This window comes from Ostrinia furnacalis, unplaced genomic scaffold (genome assembly GCF_004193835.3).
Source record: "Ostrinia furnacalis isolate ACB-3 unplaced genomic scaffold, ASM419383v2 OfSCF0465, whole genome shotgun sequence".
Classification (NCBI taxonomy): Eukaryota; Metazoa; Arthropoda; class Insecta; order Lepidoptera; family Crambidae; genus Ostrinia; species Ostrinia furnacalis.
In genome coordinates, this window is record NW_021130704.1 from 788,389 (window position 1) to 807,748 (window position 19,360).

Below are 19,360 nucleotides of genomic sequence, written 5' to 3' on the forward strand. Positions count from 1 at the left end.
GAGATGAGACGTATTTACTAGAACAGATCCACACACTAGGTATTTTACAGTACTAGGCGGCACCTATTCCAATTTTTAAAATACTTGATCCACCTACTATTTTATAAATTACACGATTTCCGACCCTACCATCAAAGTAATAGAGGTTATTATTGCGTAATCCGTAGTCGTGTATTACGCGCACCTAGTATTTCTCGCTAAGCTTACGTGCGAACGTAGAGATTCACTCCGTCTCTGTCTTACCAAACAAATTTGAGCGCGACGAAGCAAACGCACAAAAACGTAGTCAAACCATATTCATGTATAAGAAAAAATATGTAAATATTTTTATGAAATTGATACTTTTAAGTTGACCGTCCAAAGCCTGTTGAAGTATGAAGGGAGGAATTATTATTCAATTTCAAATTACATTATTCATACCTACGGTTGTATCTTTAAAAAAAAATGTATTTTAAAGTCATATTACGTGGATTAGTCCGCACTAGTCGCCGTGATCGCGTCAAGTATACTAAATTACTACGTACTAGGTGGATTAGGTATTTGGATCGAGTATTAATAAATACTAGGAATAGGTGCACCTAGTATCAAATTTACTTAGTATAATCATCTCAACCATCAACCATCTCTAGTCTGTCTGTTGTTACCGGCATAGAGAAAAGTAATACAACCGGAAATATAACCGACTATTGCTCGATTTGTTTCTCGATTGATTATGAATGAACATGTTACATCACTAAACTGTAAACATTTTTCACAACATTTTTTTAGGTTATGTCGTAGTTTTGAATTTTGAATTTATTTATTTTTCTTCACTTTCTATTTTTAGTTTTAGTGAAATAACAATAACGCGTTAATAATATACTTATCTTTGTTTTCAATGTGTATGTATCGTACTGAAGTTGAACAAGAACATTTAGGCATATAAGTAAGCACCGAGCAGCGATGATAACAATTTTGTTATTCAATCAAATGATTGTGTGAAAAATCAGATAGGTATCAATCTGTTTTGTGGTATTTGCCTGCGCCTGCATTTACAATGAAATTGAGTCATTGAAAATGTTAAAATAAGCATGCTCTAAGCAGTTTAGTGGCGCCAAATGATATACATTTTAAACATGTGTTTTATGAATTACCTACTTATTACTTTTGCTTCGGGCAAGTTAATGATATACACACATGTACTTACTTATATTTTTTCCAGGATGTCATTGGAAACTGCAAAACCTATTAGTAAACTGCAGATTTATGCTGTACAGATTTTATTTGCAGTCTCTATTTCTGTAGGTGAGTAAAATATTCGTAACAAAATATATTGAACTAAGAGTATTTCTCAGCCATAGGATGTCCACTGTTGAACATAGGCCTCCCCCAATGATTTCCACAATGGCCTGCATCCAAGGTCTGAGAGTATTAAAAACAAGCACAAATAAGCTAATGACATGAATTACTGTCAGAGTATCTAAAGGACTCAATAGTTAAAACCAAGACCAACCATGGTCTTAAATTACTTGCTAGCTAGAATTTATTTTTATTTTTTACCATAAAGTGATAATTTCATATCATCAGATTCAGACCGTTGTACCCCATACAACAGACTCAGTATACCTATCCTCAAGTGTCCTGCTTCACATTTTATTTTGTTGACAAAGATTCTACTTGGTAGAACCTACATCTATAAAACACAAGAAATGAAAAAGTAACTACGGTTTTAGACATTTATTTTTCACTTAGGAATTCAAAACCCTTACCACATTGTTTTGATGAGTTAAAGTTTTTACTTGACTCGTTTAAAAGTTACACAATACCAAGACTCTTATCATAAGATAAATCTCAATTAGCTATGGACTAAATGTATCCTATTTTAAACATTGTTTTCTACATTTGGAAAGCTTTACAAAACCCAAGTATCATAATTTATAGTGCCACATTCCTTATCAGTATGATGTCAGATTGCTATGACTAAAATGATTTTATTTATCATTCAATGCTATTAGCTCCCCACTCTTTAGGAAGCTTGATATTAATTAACTTGGGAAGTACCTATTATAGTTTGCCTGTAGTAGCAGAAGCACTTGTACCTAGCCTATTTTCAACAATTTTACTTTTTACCCTAGCTTTTTACAAATATCAACTTTGTGGTATACACTCATCCCATCAAAAACAATACTTGTCAAAAAAACCAAGTCTCGCAACTCAGTTGTTCTACGGTAAAAAGTTGTGAGATCCATGTAATACCAAGTCCAGGCCAGGAAATCTTTAACGTTTTACATAAATTATTGACTTGGCCATCGCACTAAATAATTTAATTTACACGTGTTTTCATGCGATGGCCAAGTCAATAATTTATGTAAAACGTTAAAGATTTCCTGGCCTGGACTTGGTATTACATGGATCTCACAACTTTTTACCGTAGAACAACTGAGTTGCGAGACTTGGTTTTTTTGACAAGTATTGTTTTTGATGGGATNCCGACGTGATTGGAACGTGACCTTCCATTACCACCATCCGCCATCCTCACCATCTCCGCCACTCCGTCATCAGCTCCAGTCTTCAACAAGCCAGCATCCAGCCTTCAGGGACCATCGCAGATCGCAACCGACCTTCCTGGTTCCTCGGCAGCAAGCAACCGTCACTTCACTGGTCACGGGTACAGCTCTGGCCCAGCTCCACGCCCGACCATCGAAGACGCCTCCGCTCATTATCCCGACTCACCGTGGATAGAGCACCGCAACCTGCTCGTCTCGACTCACCGCAGACTTGAGCACACTGGCACTTGTAAGCTCATCACGCACAGACTGCTGAGCTCATCCTGACGTCATCCACCTCCGGTTCTTCCGGGGGGAGTGGTGTGGCGACACCGACGATACGCCACTACAAACTAGTGACCAACAGATGACAAACCTGCATCGCGGTGACGGAGTTTTATATCCTGCCAAGTACATATAGACAAACCAAGATGGTGTAAATCGGACCTTGGTCCCCGAGCACAACACCCGCTCGGAAGGAAGCTTCCTTATTGTGGATGAACATCATATCCCACAATGATGATGATTGATTCCTAATACGCACTACCGTATTTGGCATGTAAAGCCTGGTCCGTGAGCACGTAGAATCCCGTCCAATGACCCCAAGCTACCCATCCTTATCGCTCGCGCGTAATTATATTGCTGTCGCGACTGTGCGACGCGCGCCCGCAGTGAGTGTGAGAGCGCGACAGCAACATAATTACGTGCGAGCGACAAGGATGGGCAGCTTGGAGTCATTGGACGGGATTCTACGTGCTCACGGACCAGGCTTTAGTGTGTTATACGGGGCGCGTACCGCGAGCAGCAGCGGGCGGCGCGCCACGCCGGCGAGGGCGAGCGCGGCGGCGTGCGCCAGCAGCGCCAGCGCCAGCGCGGCGGCGGGCAGCAGCGCGGCGGCGGCGCGGTACTCGGCGGGCGCGGCGGCGCGCAGCGGCACGTACAGGCTCGGGTCCCACTTCAGGCGCGCCGCCATCACCAGCCCGGCGCCGCTGAATAGCTTCGAGTTACAGAATACGACAGTTACCGATATTAATATTATGTGTATTCGTTCATAGAACAAATGCGATAACAATATCCGTCTATCATATGATTTGTGGTTTTTCCTAACATCAACCCAGCCAGACACGACAAGAAATGAGTGACGTGGATTAATTCATCAGTCACTTTTGAAAACGATCGATGGCCTACCATGCATGGACAGTAAAATAGTAAATAACTACCTAATAAAGCTAATAATTTACTAGGCTGGACTGGTGGAAGTTACTGGAACTGATAAATAAATAGCAATTAATATTTTTTTAAAGAAAAAAATTATATAAGTACTTACTTGACTTCGTATTAAATAAAGACAGTATAGGTAGGTAGGTAGGTAAGTAGTTTAACGTTATACAATTGAATTTCATATTTAATTCGTTTTTCAGATTTTTTGTTATTTTGATATAAAATTACTTCCTATTGTAAATCAATAATAATGTTGATGCTTCATTATCATAATTATCATCATCCATAATGCCTCATTATAATACAGGTTGTCCCAAAAAGTAGTGTCAAGCCGAAGCCCAGAGGTAGAGCATCACTAGGGCTACCCAAATCACCGTGACTTAATAGTTTTCGAGTTATGATTTTTTTTACAACATACAGGATACCGATGAATGATGATTTTTTTTTACAACATACGAAGCTGTCGACCGCCCGAATCAGTTGCAACTGCTCGAGCGGTTCGTGTATGTGTCCATAGAACTCTGCAGTTAGCTGTCGACCCTGACTGCTTCAAGCGGTCCGTGTATTGCCGCTCTAAGTGCGATTGTGGTCAAATACCTGCCTTGTTATGCATAAAAAAAAAGTGCACATTCGTATTATAGCTGTAAATACTTCTGAATCAGCTAGGCCTAATTTTCATCTAATAATAATAATAAAATCGGGCATGTAACTTGACTATTCGCGCCACATTGACCATCACAGAAATTTAAAACAATCATAACTCGAAAACTATCAAAAATCGCGGAACATACATGGGGGTGATTTCAAATCAAATCAAATCATTTATTGTGTTACATGTGTGGTTCATTTGGATAACCCTAGTGATGCTCTACCTTGTATACCTAACCTATTTATTTCGCCTCTTCTTATCAAAGGTTATCTATCAAAGCAAAATGAATGTTACAATTTTTTAAACTTCAGTAATAATCAAGTCTAGTAATGTGTACGTTGAATTTTTATTAAATGACACGAACCTGTGAATGGATTGTATGGATGGATTAAGTGGATTAAGACTAACCTTCCTTATAAAATTTTCAAATACTTAACTACTATCCGTTCGCTTTAAGTTTGCCGCTGGCGATTATGACATCACTCGAAGGGAAACGTCTATAACTTTATCAAACTATATTTAAAATGTGTTTCATTTATTACTATTGATAAAAATTTTGTATTTGCGTAAAATAATACACATTAATTGCTAATTGCGTTTAATCGCGGTTGGGGGAGGGGACGCCCATTCCACGGACCGGCAAACGGCCCAGTTTTTTGATTCATAGTTAAAATAACAAATTGTTAAATTTTGCTACTAATGGTTAAATATTAACAAAATGTTAACTAAAAGTTTAAAAATGTACTAAAAGTCAAGCTAACCATTGTTCGAAAAACATTTTTTTCTGATATTTAACCACTTGTCATTTGACATCTGTCAAATTTGACCATTGGTTATTTTAACTACGAATCAAAAAACCGGGCCTTAGCGCGCGGGTATCAGAAACTGTTAATAGATATGGCATTTAAGTACCTACCAGCAATTTAACAATTTGATTATTCGTGATAGGAGGGGATTAGGCTTGAGTCGCCGTCAATTGGGCTCATTTTGTACGGTAATGATAACTTGCATATCGTCTGACGATCGCAAGGTCAAACTGGCACAGAATAAGTACACGATTTATTTGAAATAGCATCACATCAAAGTAGGTCGTCGTCGTCGTTTCAGCCAAATGACGTCCACTGCTGGACAAAGGCCTCCCCCAAGGTTTTCCATAATGAACGGTCCTGCGCTGTTCGCATCCAGGCTCTTCCCGCGACCTTTACCAGATCGTCGGTCCACCAGCAGGAGAGGAGAACCAAAGTAACCGACATAGCTCGCAGAATTAATAGTCAAACGAACTTACCTGTACGTGAAGTTCGACTGTAATTATGCGAAGTTGTTGTCTCGTCCGAAGATGATGAAAGATAACTAGTGTAGTCCCGGCTTACATCCTCTGGCGTCACACAATTTTAAAGCTAAAATAAAATATTTCTGAACGCAGTCGTACGTAGGTCCCACCACGCCATCTATTACCTGTCAACTCATTCAAGTTTAAAGTAAGTACATAGGTTTAATTTTACAACTGGGGTGTTTTGTAATTACTTACTTTTAATTATTACAATAACCAAGGGGTTGGGTGGGACTCATCATCTTCGGACGAGACAACAACTTCGCATAATTACAGTCGAACTTCACGTACAGGTAAGTTCGTTTGACTATTAATTATGCTCGTTGTTGTCTCGTCCTCGATGATGAAAGATAACTAGTGTAGATGTTCAAAGATAAAAGTTGTAAAATTAAATAAATAAACATGTTCAAATTGTAAAATTAAACAAACATGTTTAAATAAAAGAGTATTATTTATTCTGACTTTCATTAATAACTATTATCCTTATCATATTCAATCACAGTCATGTTTTTCTTATGAGCTAATTAACATTCATATTTTATAAAATAATTAATTTCTAAAAATGCTCTCAGCAAAAAGACTATTATTTATAATAGGTCTATTGTAAAACCTTCCAAATACTGTGGATTCCCCAGACCAACCAGCTGTTCTACGTATATCATCAATATTTACACCTTTATTAAACGCTGCAGATGTCGTAGCGTGTCTGGTGCTATGTGTGGTAAAGATTGATGTGTCTATACCACTTTCGGTCATACACTTCTTTATCCAACGGCTGATTGTGCTGGAGGAAACTTTTTTATGCGGTTTTCTAAAAGATACAAATAAGTTGTCAGTATTTCTAAGATGCTTTGTTGCATCGAGATAGTCACAGAGCGCTTTAGCAGGACAAATATCTGCTTTATCCCTAAAAAAGGGTAATGTAAGAAATGGCTGACACTTGTTAGGGGCAGAGGTCTTAATTAATTTATCAATTTTAATTGTTACACAATCATCCTTAATAATTAAATTATTTATGTCAATTAAAGATAATGTTTGTACTCTTTGGCCTGTGGCTAGAATTAATAAAGTAGCAGTCTTTTTTGTTATAGTTTCTAAATTACTTGAATCTTTATATTCTGTTTCAATATACTTAAGAACTGTGGATACATCCCATGTATCATTATATTTAGGCGCACTAGGTCTTAACTTAAAAAATCCTTTAAACAATCTTTTGATTCTTTCATCTGTACCAAGGTGAGTACCTATAATCAATGATAATGCTGATCTAATAGAATTTAAACTACCATATGACAATCCCTCATGAAACTTTTTTGTTAAATAGGTAATAACGTCTGGAATGCTTGGTTTATTTATTGATAGCCCTAAATCTTCTGCATACTTAGTCCACGCGACAATACATGGTTGATATTGTTTTAATGTATTAACCGATATAGAAGCTAACATGATCTCTGCTGAATCTTCACTAATTCCGGATTTTATGAAGGCCTGCCGGATAATACTCCTGCCATCAGCCTTAGGTTCTTGTGCAAGGGGTGTGGCTCTCTGGAATTTTGCAAATGAAGTAAATCTTTAGCAGGTTTCAAAATTAATGGTTTATTAACTAGCAATCTCATGAACATAGGGAACCAGGGTTGAGTATTCCAATAAGGAACTACAACTATGCCTTTTGCTTTATCTGTGATGATTTTTTCCAAGGTCTTAAGGATCATGGAGAAAGGAGGGAATGCGTAAAAGTTCAGTTGAGACCAGCAAAGTGTGAATGCATCAATTGCAAATGCGTCTGGGTCAGGGTGCCATGAAACAAAACAATTACATTTCTTATTAGTCCTTGTTGCAAAGAGATCTATAGTTGGTGTTCCAAAAGTTGAAGTTATTTGTTCAAAATAGATGTCATTTATTTCCCACTCTGTGTTACCTAGTTGTTTCCTTGATTCAAAATCTGCGATTACATTAAGTTTGGTATTTATGTATGTAGCCAGTATATAAATATCTCTTATTTCACACCATTGCCATATTTGTTTTGCAAGACTATGTAAATGTGGATATTGAATACCACCTAATCTGTTTATATATGAAATTGCAGTGACATTGTCAATTCTGAGAAGTATTTGGCATTTTGTTAACTTTGTTGCAAAGCATTTAAGTCCGAAAAAGGCAGCTTTTAGCTCAAGAGCATTTATATGAAGGCCTAGTTCGTCCTCTGACCACACTCCGCCTGTGCGACTTGTACCACATGAAGCTCCCCATCCTGTTGTAGACGCATCACTGAATATCTCTAGTATGTAAGTATTTTTCCTAATAACATTCTTAGAATCATTTAAATTATTTTTCCACCATGTCAAGTCCTCCCTACATTTATTGTTTAATGAAATTTTGCATTCATAATTATCATTATGCTTTGTAAGTGCAAGGAATTTTAGCCTCTCTAATTCCTTGGTGTATAAAATGCCATATTTTATGGCTGGACATATAGCTACAAGCTTACCTACCACATGAGCTAAGAACCTTATTGTAAACACTTCCTTTGACAATAACTCTTTAGTTAATTTTAAACAATTTTCTTTCTTTTCATTAGAGATACTTATTGACATTTCTGCTGTATTAAAGATGAAACCTAAGAATTTACAGCACTGTTTGGGAATCAGATCACACTTTTCTTTATTAACAATAAAGCCTAATTTATGTAATAAATCTAATGTCATATTCATATTATTCAGACATTCAGTATAATTTTTACCAATGGCCAGATAGTCGTCAATATAAATAATTGAAATAAAGCCTCTCTCTCTCAGAGCAGCTGTGACAGGTTTCATAATTTTTGTAAAAGTAAGTGGAGCCGTACAAAGTCCAAAAGGTAAAACATTAAACTGGTAATATTTTCCTTCAAAAAAGAACCTTAAATACCTTTTACATGATTCATGTATATTAATCATATAATATGCGTCTTTGAGGTCTAAAGTTACTAAATAATCATTATTCTGTATGAGCTTACATGCTGTCCGATAATCCTCTAATTTAAAATGTTCAGTATTTACAAAAGTGTTAAGTTTTTTCAAATTTAAAATAAAGCGATAGGTACCGTTTGGTTTCTTAATGACAAAGATTGGAGAGCAGAACTGATCATTTGTAGGCATACATATTTCAATAGCATTCATACTGAGTAACAATTTGATTTCTGATCTAATTTGCCGTTGGTCTGCCAACGGTAAATTGTTGTTTAGGGGTATAGACCCCTGGTGAGGTAACTCCTTGAAAGGGATTTTATATCCCTGAACCCAATCTAATATTACAGGGTCACTAGTGATTTGTTTCCAATTATTGAGAAAAAACCTAATTCTGCCTACCTTAGCATTTATTTCTTCCCTCGTCTCGGCAATGTCTTGTCCTCGTTCTTCTTGCTGGCTTGTTGTTGGCGATTGTATGTCGGCCCGCCTGACCTCTGGAACCTCTGTGATCCCATCCGAGGAGGGCCCCGCCAGTTTAAAGCTCGGTTGTTGTCGTTCTTTGCGCTGGTTTCAGGTCGCCTTACAAAGGTTTTCTTTTTGTCATTCACTATTACTTTTAACTCCTTTCCTGATTTTTGGACTGCCTTAGCAGTTTTTATCTTCTCAATCAGATTGTCACCAAACAAGTAATCTCCACTCTCAGTTTCCAATAATGAGTCCTTTAGATCTTTATTTATTGTTGAGAGTACCAAGTTTCTACGTCCTTTTGTTTCTAGAAATATGGAGTCACTTAGCAGCCTTCCCGCTTCATTCAGCTTTTTTATAATTGACAGTTTTTGTTGTTGATGATCTCCAATACACATCTGTAGGGCTTGGCCTACACAAGCCAAGGCTGTAGACATTTGTTTCTGTCGGGTTTCAATAACTTGATCCCTTTTCTTAGCCATGTCATTCAGAGCAGCGGCAACTTCTTTGTTAAGTTTTGGAGCACACATCTTGGGCACATTCTGGAAGGCTGGATTGTCTTTTGTAATTGTTTCTTTTTCATCCTTTTTCAGTCCTTTCTCCAGGATCTCGCACCATCTCCCAGCAATTTGTTTGTGCAATAGTTCTTTCTTAGGGGCTGGAGCAGGAGCCACTCCTAATATATTTAGTACTTCATCCTCTAGTTCTTCCTCTTTGTTGTTATCCTCCTCAAGGATAAAATCATCAAGGAATTCAGAGTTTGGATGATCATTCTCCTTCTCACTTTCAATTTCACCTTCTTCAATCTCCTTAGCTGTAAAAGAAACACTATTGAATGGTAGCTCCCAGTACTGCGCTGCGTTATACCGCGAAAAGTACATGCATTCCCTCGGGGTGCATCGAGGTTAGTTTGCCGACAACGTGTGCGTCCATCACAGAAAACATAGTCGCATAGCTTGTCATGCATAAAAGTTACGTGCATTCCCGAAAAATGCTCTTGCCAACCGTGTGTGTTCCCACAGAACACCCCAGTGGTTGCATAAATAGACAAGACGTATTGTTTTGTCGTAGCGTGCCTTGCCGCCATATTGCGTCATGCAACAAATGCGAACATCGCCGCAAAAAAGTGCTCTACTTATATCGCCAACCTCGTGTGTTCCCACAGAACACCCCCATGGTTGCTATAAGTAAGTTTATTACCAATAAACCAGAGCCTCGAACAGATTCTTCATTTTTTCATAACCTCACCTTCGTCATCGGATTCCGGTAAACTGATTATTTTCTTTTCCAACCGTCGAATCTTTTTCAGTAGATGAAGTTTATCTTCTCCTTTCCTTTTTCTGTCCATTGTATCGAATATTTCGTAGAAAAAACACTATAAATAACAAAATTTTTCACGACCGCAAACGTGACGCCAATAACACGGAAAACCGAATGAGTTGACAGGTAATAGATGGCGTGGTGGGACCTACGTACGACTGCGTTCAGAAATATTTTATTTTAGCTTTAAAATTGTGTGACGCCAGAGGATGTAAGCCGGGACTACACTAGTTATCTTTCATCATCGAGGACGAGACAACAACGAGCATAATTGCTAAAATCAAGTGGCAGTGGGCGGGGCCCATAGCTCGTAGAGACGATGGCCGTTGGGGCAGGAAAGTTCTCGAGTGGCGACCACGGGCTGGAAGATGTAGCGTGGGCAGGCCTCCTACTAAATGGACCGACGATCAAAGTAGGTATTTTTACCTAACTTGAACATGTTCCGAATAGAAATTCCAAACTTTCGTTGTTTACCGTACGAAAGACGTCCACTACTTCCACAAAGCCCACAAAGACCTACCCCGAGTATCAGGCCCGGTTTCCACCAAAGCGGAGAGGAGAGAGGGGGGATGTGTTTGAATAACCAATCAGATTTCCAAACCGAAGTTGTGCGGAGAGGTTACGTGGAAAGTGGAAATAACGAAATCTGACTGGCTAATCTGGCTATTCGACCACATCTCTCCTCTCCGCTTTGGTGGAACGTAGGCCTCAGTCCGGAATGTTTATGTAGACAAAGTGGCGCTCACCATCAGCAGCAGGTTGACGTGCAGCAGCAGCCGCGCGGCGCACGCGACCCCGCGCCCGCGCGCGCCGCACAGCATCGCCGCGCAGGGGCGCCCGCGCTGCTCATCCACGGCGGTCGCACTGTCTCACTGTGCAGTGCTCGCCACTGATGATTTCAAACACTGCACATTTTCACTTAACACTCGGGTGTTAAGTGGATCGATCCTCGGGGATCGAGCCGCTGAATTGGAGAAAAAAGTAGGTACTCAAATCTTTTTTAGTCAAATCTTGCTCCCCAAATGCTATGATTGTCAAAATTATTCACGCTATGTTAAAGTTACCGTCAATATTTATCATTTTATTTTGTCACAGGGTACGCGCGCGACCGCCGTAGCGCGCTCGACAATGTGAATTTAGTGCGATGATAATAGTATCTTATCAACACTATCACACTAATCGTTCACCAACCAACAGCAGCTGCAGGTGAAAAAATTATAAATAAGTATTAAGGATATTGTGACTCATGTATTGTTGGTACACATTATTATCGAGCTTGGGAGTTTTTTAATGGGCACAGGGTAGAGAACAAGGAAACGTCATGTTATAAAAAATATATTTTTATTGCTTGATCATTTAAAACTATTATAGATATTGTCTATGTAAACTATACTCATGAACGCGTCTGGTTGCGAGCCGATGCGACGCGACACGGCGCGTCACCACGCGTGTTGTGCGTATGTCTTATTGTCTAGTTTCTGAATTAACAACCTCGCTGATGTATTCTAAAGTTTACGTATATTTTATGTATTAAGTTTCATACACACTAAGCCAGCAAGCATGTAGGACTATCCCAATTGCTAGCTCAGTGTGAACTGTAAACTAGGGTTTTTAAGCTACATAATATAATTTATAGATATCGCAAAGGCGCGAGGGATTCGTGTTTTAATAACTTGTGTGCGTTTTTTTTTAATTCAATCGATTTTTATTTCAATAATAACATTGGAGGCATCCTCGCGTTCCCTGAGATATCTACCTACAGACTGCTGGGGGGCACGCGGCGCTGTAGTTTACTTACTCTTACACTATTTGGCACCAACGCATGAAACACCTACTGGAAGTGCCGCCGGCTGGCCCCCGGGGTGCGGGCGGCGAGTATTTAAAGCAAATCACAGCAAACTGTAATCACATCAGTCGACGCAGCACTAAATGGTTGTCCAAGTATAGCACCATAGCCTCTCTCAGTTCCGGTAAAGGCAAGAGGTCGAAGGATACTGAACGGTTACAAACATCTTATAAACATTATCTCTCAATTCAAATCGTAACATGAATAATATGAGTAAACGTAACATGTTAAGTATAAAGGTACTACGATTGAAGACACCTCCCACGAGCGACGGCGATATGAGCGACCTTATCTAGCTAGGAGCTACAGTAACCACTACTCCCAACATTAAACGATTATTGCTTATTATCTACAAATCTGTACTACTTACTAATATGGCAGTCTGTTTTCGTTACAAACATGACAAATATAATAATGTAAAAATCCATAGGCGGTAACATTTCGTACCGAATTAAAAATGTTTCACAATTTAGAAAAACAAACATAAAAGTACAAAAATAGATTCGAGGATTGTATAGGTATACAAATAGTGATGTGCGAAATATTATATTTATGTACACTGATACCATAATGATTATCTATAACATAAAAAAAAATTCAGGTTTTGGAAGTTTATTTTTTGCAATACTTATTTTTGTGCTTTTTTTTGTTAAATGTATCAATTGACAATACGTCACGTACAATACTCATTAAAATTATAATATGTAAATGCATAGGAAAACAGGAATGTATGTGAAATAGGTACTATCGGGGNTATCCACAACGAAGTTACAGGCGGTCGAAAATGGCCTGAATTGCTTCGAGAAAAGGATGGTACGGCCGTGCCGCTTTTTTGCTCGACTTGGTGGGGGCACTGCCGTGCCCCCAGATAATTTGGTGCAGTACTCTTTCAAGCAAAAACCACTGTATGGATTTTCATTAGATTTGGTAGACATTTTAAGATCTAGGGAAAACCGTTGTTACCCCCGCGGTGTTTTAAAGGGGGACATGCGTGTAGGGTTGCCAGGTGTCCAAAAGCCGGACATTTTTGGCTTTTTACGGACTTGTCCGGCCAAATATTCTCTTGTCGGGCTTTATGTTAGGTTTTTTATGTGGCTGCCGCGCCAGCCGAAACTCGAGCCACAGAATAATATCTATAGCAAACATACGCGTACCAGGGTCCATGATATTGGGCTACTGATTCGAAGATGAAGATGCTAGTTGGTACATAAGTAGGTCCTAGAATAGGACATTTCAAATATCAACAGCACATTTATTTCAAACTTACATGCACATAGAATAGTGTACATGAGGCGGACTTAATGCCTTTCGGCATTTTCCTCCAGTCAACCTTAGGGCAAACTGAGAATAAAGTAGGCACCTCAAGATAAACACTGACTTTATAGTTGCAATAGAAGCAATTTTCCATAAAAAATGGTTCAATTTGTAGGTAAAATTTGTCTCGATCTCTGTGGTTTCTGAGAACACAATAATTTGGCGGTTATATTTTATCGCTTGTGCGAACTGTGGCTATCACCACAATAAAACGGCTGATGTGTGTCTGGTCGCGCATGTTATTTCACTCTATTTCCACTATTTATTCATTTCATAGAACTATAGAAAAGGTAGGGTAAGGTGGGGCACAATGTTACACGGGGTACAATGTTACAATGCATATTTCTCCGTCCCTTTCTATTAGTTAGTTAGTTAGTATGATGTTGGTATACACGTTTGTCAAGCTCATAAGAGCAGCTCAACTGAGCCGCTGAACATCATACAACTAATAGAAAGGGACGGAGAAATATGCATTGTAACATTGTACCCCGTGTAACATTGTGCCCCACCTTACCCTACCTTCACATTCTATCATTGCCATTGGAGCCCGCCCCCACATATTGCGTCCGCGGTCTGCCTAACGTGAAGTGGCAAGATTGCCTCAATACCTTTAAAACATAAATATTACAACTCCAATAATATTAAACTGCAAGCCAATACGTGCGAAATACTGTGTAGGTGGGTTGTACCCTCGTTGTACCGTTCGACCGTTTATTTATTTATTTAAAACTTATATGCACATAGAACGGTGTACATAAGGCGGACTTAATGCCTTTGGGCATTTTCTGCCAGTCAACCTTAGGGCCAAACTGAGAATAAAGTAGGCGGTATAGAATTAATACGAATTTAGAAAAAAAAAAATAATTACATAAATAACATATGAATACATACATAGACACATACATATATAATAATAGGATGGATGACAAAGGGAGAGAAAAAAAAACCGTTGTACCTTACCCACATATTGGTAGGTACATAATTAAAACTACCTAAATATAACATGCTACCGTGTTTAATTCTTTAGCTTGAAGAGCCGTCCTCCGTACAATAGACCTAGTTGTTTATAATATGCACTTGACGGTAACTGTAGTATCCATCCATAACTCGGCACCAGTTGCAACAATGTAACTTCGTCATAACTCAGGTTATTTATACGGGAGGTTCAGGTTACTTGACCCGTAAAAGTAAACAACGAGTGTGGTATACTTAATTTGTAGAAACGAAAGTCTATGTGCTCGTTTATTAAAAAAAGCTGTTCATGCACGATGCGAGCTGCGTTTACTTTGACCTGACCGCAAAACGCACCCAGTACGGCAAATCCTTAAAGGTTCAAACCAACGCGATCGGATTACTAATGTTTGGCCAAAAAACGTTTCCCAAATTATCACATCGCAAACAACGTTTCCCAAATTTTCATTTGGCAAAACAACTTATTGCAAATTTTTAATTCGCAAATGTCGTGTTTGGCATATTATTGTTTAGCAAATTATTGTTTGGCAAAGTATGTTTTGCCAAATGTTTCATTTGGCAAAAATATTTCACGATAAACAATTTACAAAATAATTTGATTGGTGCATAGAATGGAATACAAATAAGCCTGTGGTTATTATTTTGTTTCGTGGGTAGTAAATATTAAAAAAAATCTATATTAATTTTCATATTTCATTCTTTTTTTCGAAATTTCTAAATGATTCATTAACAATAAAGGTGATTCTAGCGCTCGGCGGCCGCTGCCGCGGCACGCTTCGCTCGCCTTCGCGCGTTAATGGTCACTGTTCTAACCTAACCTAACCTACTATTTTCAGCAATACCTACTTTCTGCAACCATACTGTTTTCTGCAATCTCTTTGTTTTACATAAAATTCTTGTGAAAACCATGATCATGTGCCTATGATTTGATTTGTGGGTAACGGTGGGTAAGTACCTAGTATGTGAAGTGTCAATTTGACCAAACAAATTATTTGGGATATAATATTTGGCAAAATAAAACATTTGCTATATAAACATTTGCCAAGTAAAATTTTGCCAAATGATAATTTGACCAAATGAATTAGTTGCGAAAAGTACAATTGCTAAAAGTTCATTTGGGAAATGAAACTTTGGCGATAAGTTGTTTGCGAAGTGAAATTTGGCGAAAAGTAATTTGGCCAAACGGAAGGATACCAACGCGATCACATGCGATCAGCTGGCGGCGTGCAGCGATGGCGATCAATGCATTAGTCTGCTGGTCGCCATCGCTGCAGGCCACGTTGGTTTGGCCCAACCTTTACTCGTAATAAAGTTTGGGGGACTGGGTATAAGTTCATAGATATGCTGGAAGAACCGGGGTTATTATATTAATATAAGTACACTTTCTCCTTCTTTTGCAGGATATCAAGGTGTTAGCTTCGATGGCGTCGACGATGCACAGAAGTGGCTGCTGATTATTGGTAAGTGCATTTGATCTAGATATTAAGAAATCTAATTGAAAGAATACCTCCGCCAGACCACAGTTAATGTACCACCTATAACAGTAATGGGCTCCACAGACTTGGTTCGCGTCGCGGACTAGAACAATCCCGCCAAATGGTAAAATTGGTGATCCATACACGTCTAGCTACGTATGTAGACAGATTTTATTTAATATGCCGTGAAATTAGTTTCAAAGTAAAATGTCTGCAATTTAAATTTAATTATAAACAGGTACTGTAGATGCTTAAAAGTTTTACAAGTGCCCTTTGTTCCTAAGTAACAGTTGCTCTTTGTTTTCTGTTAGTGTCGCAACTGATAAGGCACGCTCGATATTAACTTTAAGCTGCTCATATTTACAACGCTTAAATAGCCAAATAAGGTTTTAAAAGAGTTTTCCCGTATCATTAGAGGTTTAAATCTAAGAAATATCCAGACCTATATCAGTCAGGCCCAGAGCTCAAGGATTCGATTCCCAGTAGAGGCAACATTTTCTGCCCAGTTTGACTGGTATTTCAGGGATTGTTCTAAGTCGACCATTCATTCAGCAGTAAGAAATATTCACATGTGACTTATTTTTAACTTACTTATGTGATTTATTTAAATACGGTTTTACTTTATATCCAGGAAATAATTTATTGTCATGACAATACTTAATCAATAATGGTACCTAATGCCTAATTCACGTTACACACACGGTCACTTAAAGTATAATATTTATTATTGTTTTTAACCTATTTCATCTCGCCTAAGTTCACATATTGTCATCAACTCAACCACCACCACCGCCGGGCATTAACAACGATCCATTGTATTCCAGCGCGCTACACGGTGTACCTATATTTAATACGGGGCACCGGAGTTTTGGTCGCATTGTCGCACAACGCGTTCCGCTTTAAGGCGATAGGTGAGGCAAAACTGCAAAATAGACCTCTCTTTGAATCCCTACTCCTCCTAAATGGATGATCCAAACAAGAAAAAAAAATATGTGTGAGATGTATAATATCTTAAACTAAAAAATTGTTGTTCGTTTTTTTTGTTACAACTATTAGTTTTGACAGAAAAAATTCTTAACTTTCTTCTAATTTCACCAAAGAAATTTCCTACTCCTCCTAAACGGCTCAAGCGATTTTAATGATTCTTTCACCAAATGATAGAAAATTTAATTATCTAAAAAATACTAATTAAAGTATAATGATGTCTAATTGAAATATAATCATTTATTTAAATTTTGTTTCAGTTTGAAAATATGCTGACGATAATTATTATTATTCTGTATAATGATTTATTTTCTTTTTTTAAATTCTGTTTTGAAACACAAAATAATCATCGCAATTTTTTTCGATCTGCGTAAATTAAAATCGAGTTAACATTCCCGTAGGCAGTTATGTTAGAATTGGCAGCGCTTCGCATCTGTATTCTGAGCGCACTTTGGTATCGGGCAGAAGCGCGGGCGCGCGGCGAGAGGCGCGTTGTCTCGCTCTAATGCTCAAGGTCGTTCGGCCATGTAATCGCCTTAAGCAGCCCTTAAACTTCCACAAGCTGTACAGACAGCACCAGAAGGACTGGCTTATATTCGCCGGGGCACTCGCCACGCTGGTATTCTGTAAACAGAAGGTGTTTGGACCGGACTTCGTGTTCTTATTTGCGGCCAAACTCGTCACTGATTATACTGAGATGGTGAGTCTTGTTGGTGTTAATTTAGTAATATAGTTTTGTTTGTTATTTTTAGTTTTCAATTAGTATAAATGGTTCTTTTTCGACTGTATACAGGGTGTTAGGTAAATGGGTATATGAGCCGACACTAGCCCATGTTAACATGGTCATATAAATGGTATGGTGAAGTCAGTTTGATATCATCATTTTATTTTTTTTAATTTTCATTAAAAATAAATTTTATAAAATCCGATTTGTATGAAAATTAAAATAATTAAAATGCAGATATCAATTTTCTGACTTCACCATACCATTTATAAGACCATGTTAACATGGGCTAGTGTCGGCTCATATACCCATTTACCTAACACCCTGTATAATTGAGTAATTCTGAGTGTCAATCAAACAAAAAAATAATAATAGTGAATTTGCTTCATATGATTGCAAATAATTAAATTATCTGTTTGAATTAAAATGGAATCAATCCAGCAAAGTAGGAAGTTACAATACATACAGAAGCAAGATACATTTTTTATTAATTGTAGGAGAAACAATCGAAGACCGTGACGTACGGCACGGGCATGGCGTGCAGCTTCTTCGAGGGCTACCTGACGCACGTCATTCCCAGCGATGGGCACCGCTTCGTGGGCTTCGCGGAGAACATCCGCGTGTTCGAGCAGAACGAGGGCGTGGTCTTCCCCGTCAAGAGGCTGTTCATCGTGGTCACAAAGAGCCTGTACTGCCCGCCTGATCTCAAGCTCTTCAACAAGGACAGGCCTGGCCTGTCCTACATTGAGGCTTGCAAGGTTAGTGATCGCCCTTTAAATGATGTACGTGTAGCTCAGTTTTTAGCTTCAAATACCTCCTATGTTCTTCTGATTGATTTCCAATGACAGTTTAACTTTCCACCGTAACAAACTTGGCCTTTACTAGTTGGGTTTTTTTATTGTCGGTCAATAAGGTATCTCTTTTCCTGACTACACATGAGTTGCAGTGGTGGGAATCTTTTAGCTCTGTTTTAGTCTATATCCAAATATTGCTCACTTTATTTATTTGTTCTACTCCTCAAACCTTTCGCAGTAAATAAATAACGCACATAAAAGTGGTTTTTTTTTTCGAAAACTGAAGCTGTACCTACAGTATATTAACAATCGGAGCATTATGTTTATAAGAATGGAATGTGTGATTGTTTATATTAACGTCATAACCGAGGCCTGTGGTAGAGTCTTGGTACCTATACCTTTGTTTTTATTGCTGAGTTGTAAATTGATTACATTAGGTGGTATAACAACAACACTGCCCTTGTTATACTCGTAGACCGGATGGAACAATGGGACAGAGGTTTGAGAATGTTTGGTGGACATTATGGATACGTGCTTAATACGAACTTTAAGAAAGAAAGAAAGAAAGAAAANCTACGGATGCGGGTAATAAGCAAAACTCAATCCTAAACGCTTTACATAGAGCTTGGTTTGCAAGGGTAAACATCTACAGTGGTGCGCCGACGCTGCTTAGACGCGAAACATGAATGAAGGGGGCGTAGCATAATCGAGCGTGTGTGTGCAAACAATTTAGGACCTTAAGGTGTCAAGGCGTTCGAGTCCCCGATAGTACATACTAAATAATATTCATAGT

General features: G+C 38.4%; 2 protein-coding genes across 3 annotated transcripts; one reads left to right on the top strand and one right to left on the bottom strand.

Moving 5' to 3' along the window:
• Nucleotides 1–783: 783 nt before the first annotated feature.
• On the top strand, nt 784–19,240 carry LOC114365987 (uncharacterized). The gene is made up of 7 exons (XM_028322747.1): nt 784–925; nt 1,202–1,284; nt 15,991–16,050; nt 16,890–16,969; nt 17,591–17,749; nt 18,271–18,555; nt 19,220–19,240. Exons 2-7 carry the CDS (start codon nt 1,203–1,205, stop codon nt 19,238–19,240), a joined length of 687 nt encoding a protein of 228 aa, XP_028178548.1. The 5' UTR covers nt 784–925; nt 1,202.
• On the bottom strand, nt 6,332–10,719 carry LOC114365816 (uncharacterized). Of its 2 annotated transcripts, XM_028322503.1 has the most exons (3): nt 10,387–10,719; nt 9,073–9,952; nt 6,332–7,270 (listed from the first exon to the last, which is right to left on the bottom strand). In XM_028322503.1, exons 1-2 carry the CDS (start codon nt 10,484–10,486, stop codon nt 9,081–9,083), a joined length of 972 nt encoding a protein of 323 aa, XP_028178304.1. In that variant the 5' UTR covers nt 10,487–10,719; the 3' UTR covers nt 6,332–7,270; nt 9,073–9,080. The 2 variants fall into 2 exon arrangements, with proteins under 2 accessions (XP_028178304.1, XP_028178297.1); XM_028322496.1 differs by having other exon boundaries at nt 6,332–9,952.
• Nucleotides 19,241–19,360: the final 120 nt, after the last annotated feature.

What these genes read in the sequence shown, in the direction of transcription:
- LOC114365987 (XM_028322747.1), top strand. Translation starts at nt 1,203, where the DNA reads ATGTCATTGGAAACTGCAAAACCTATTAGTAAACTGCAGATTTATGCT. An exon ending in TGCAGTCTCTATTTCTGTAG is followed by an intron (nt 1,285 to 15,990) that starts GTGAGTAAAATA and finishes CTTCTTTTGCAG; the next exon opens with GATATCAAGGTGTTAGCTTC. An exon ending in ACAACGCGTTCCGCTTTAAG is followed by an intron (nt 16,970 to 17,590) that starts GCGATAGGTGAG and finishes AATCGCCTTAAG; the next exon opens with CAGCCCTTAAACTTCCACAA.
- LOC114365816 (XM_028322503.1), bottom strand. Translation starts at nt 10,486, where the DNA reads ATGGACAGAAAAAGGAAAGGAGAAGATAAACTTCATCTACTGAAAAAG. An exon ending in ACCGGAATCCGATGACGAAG is followed by an intron (nt 9,953 to 10,386) that starts GTGAGGTTATGA and finishes TTTCTTTTACAG; the next exon opens with CTAAGGAGATTGAAGAAGGT.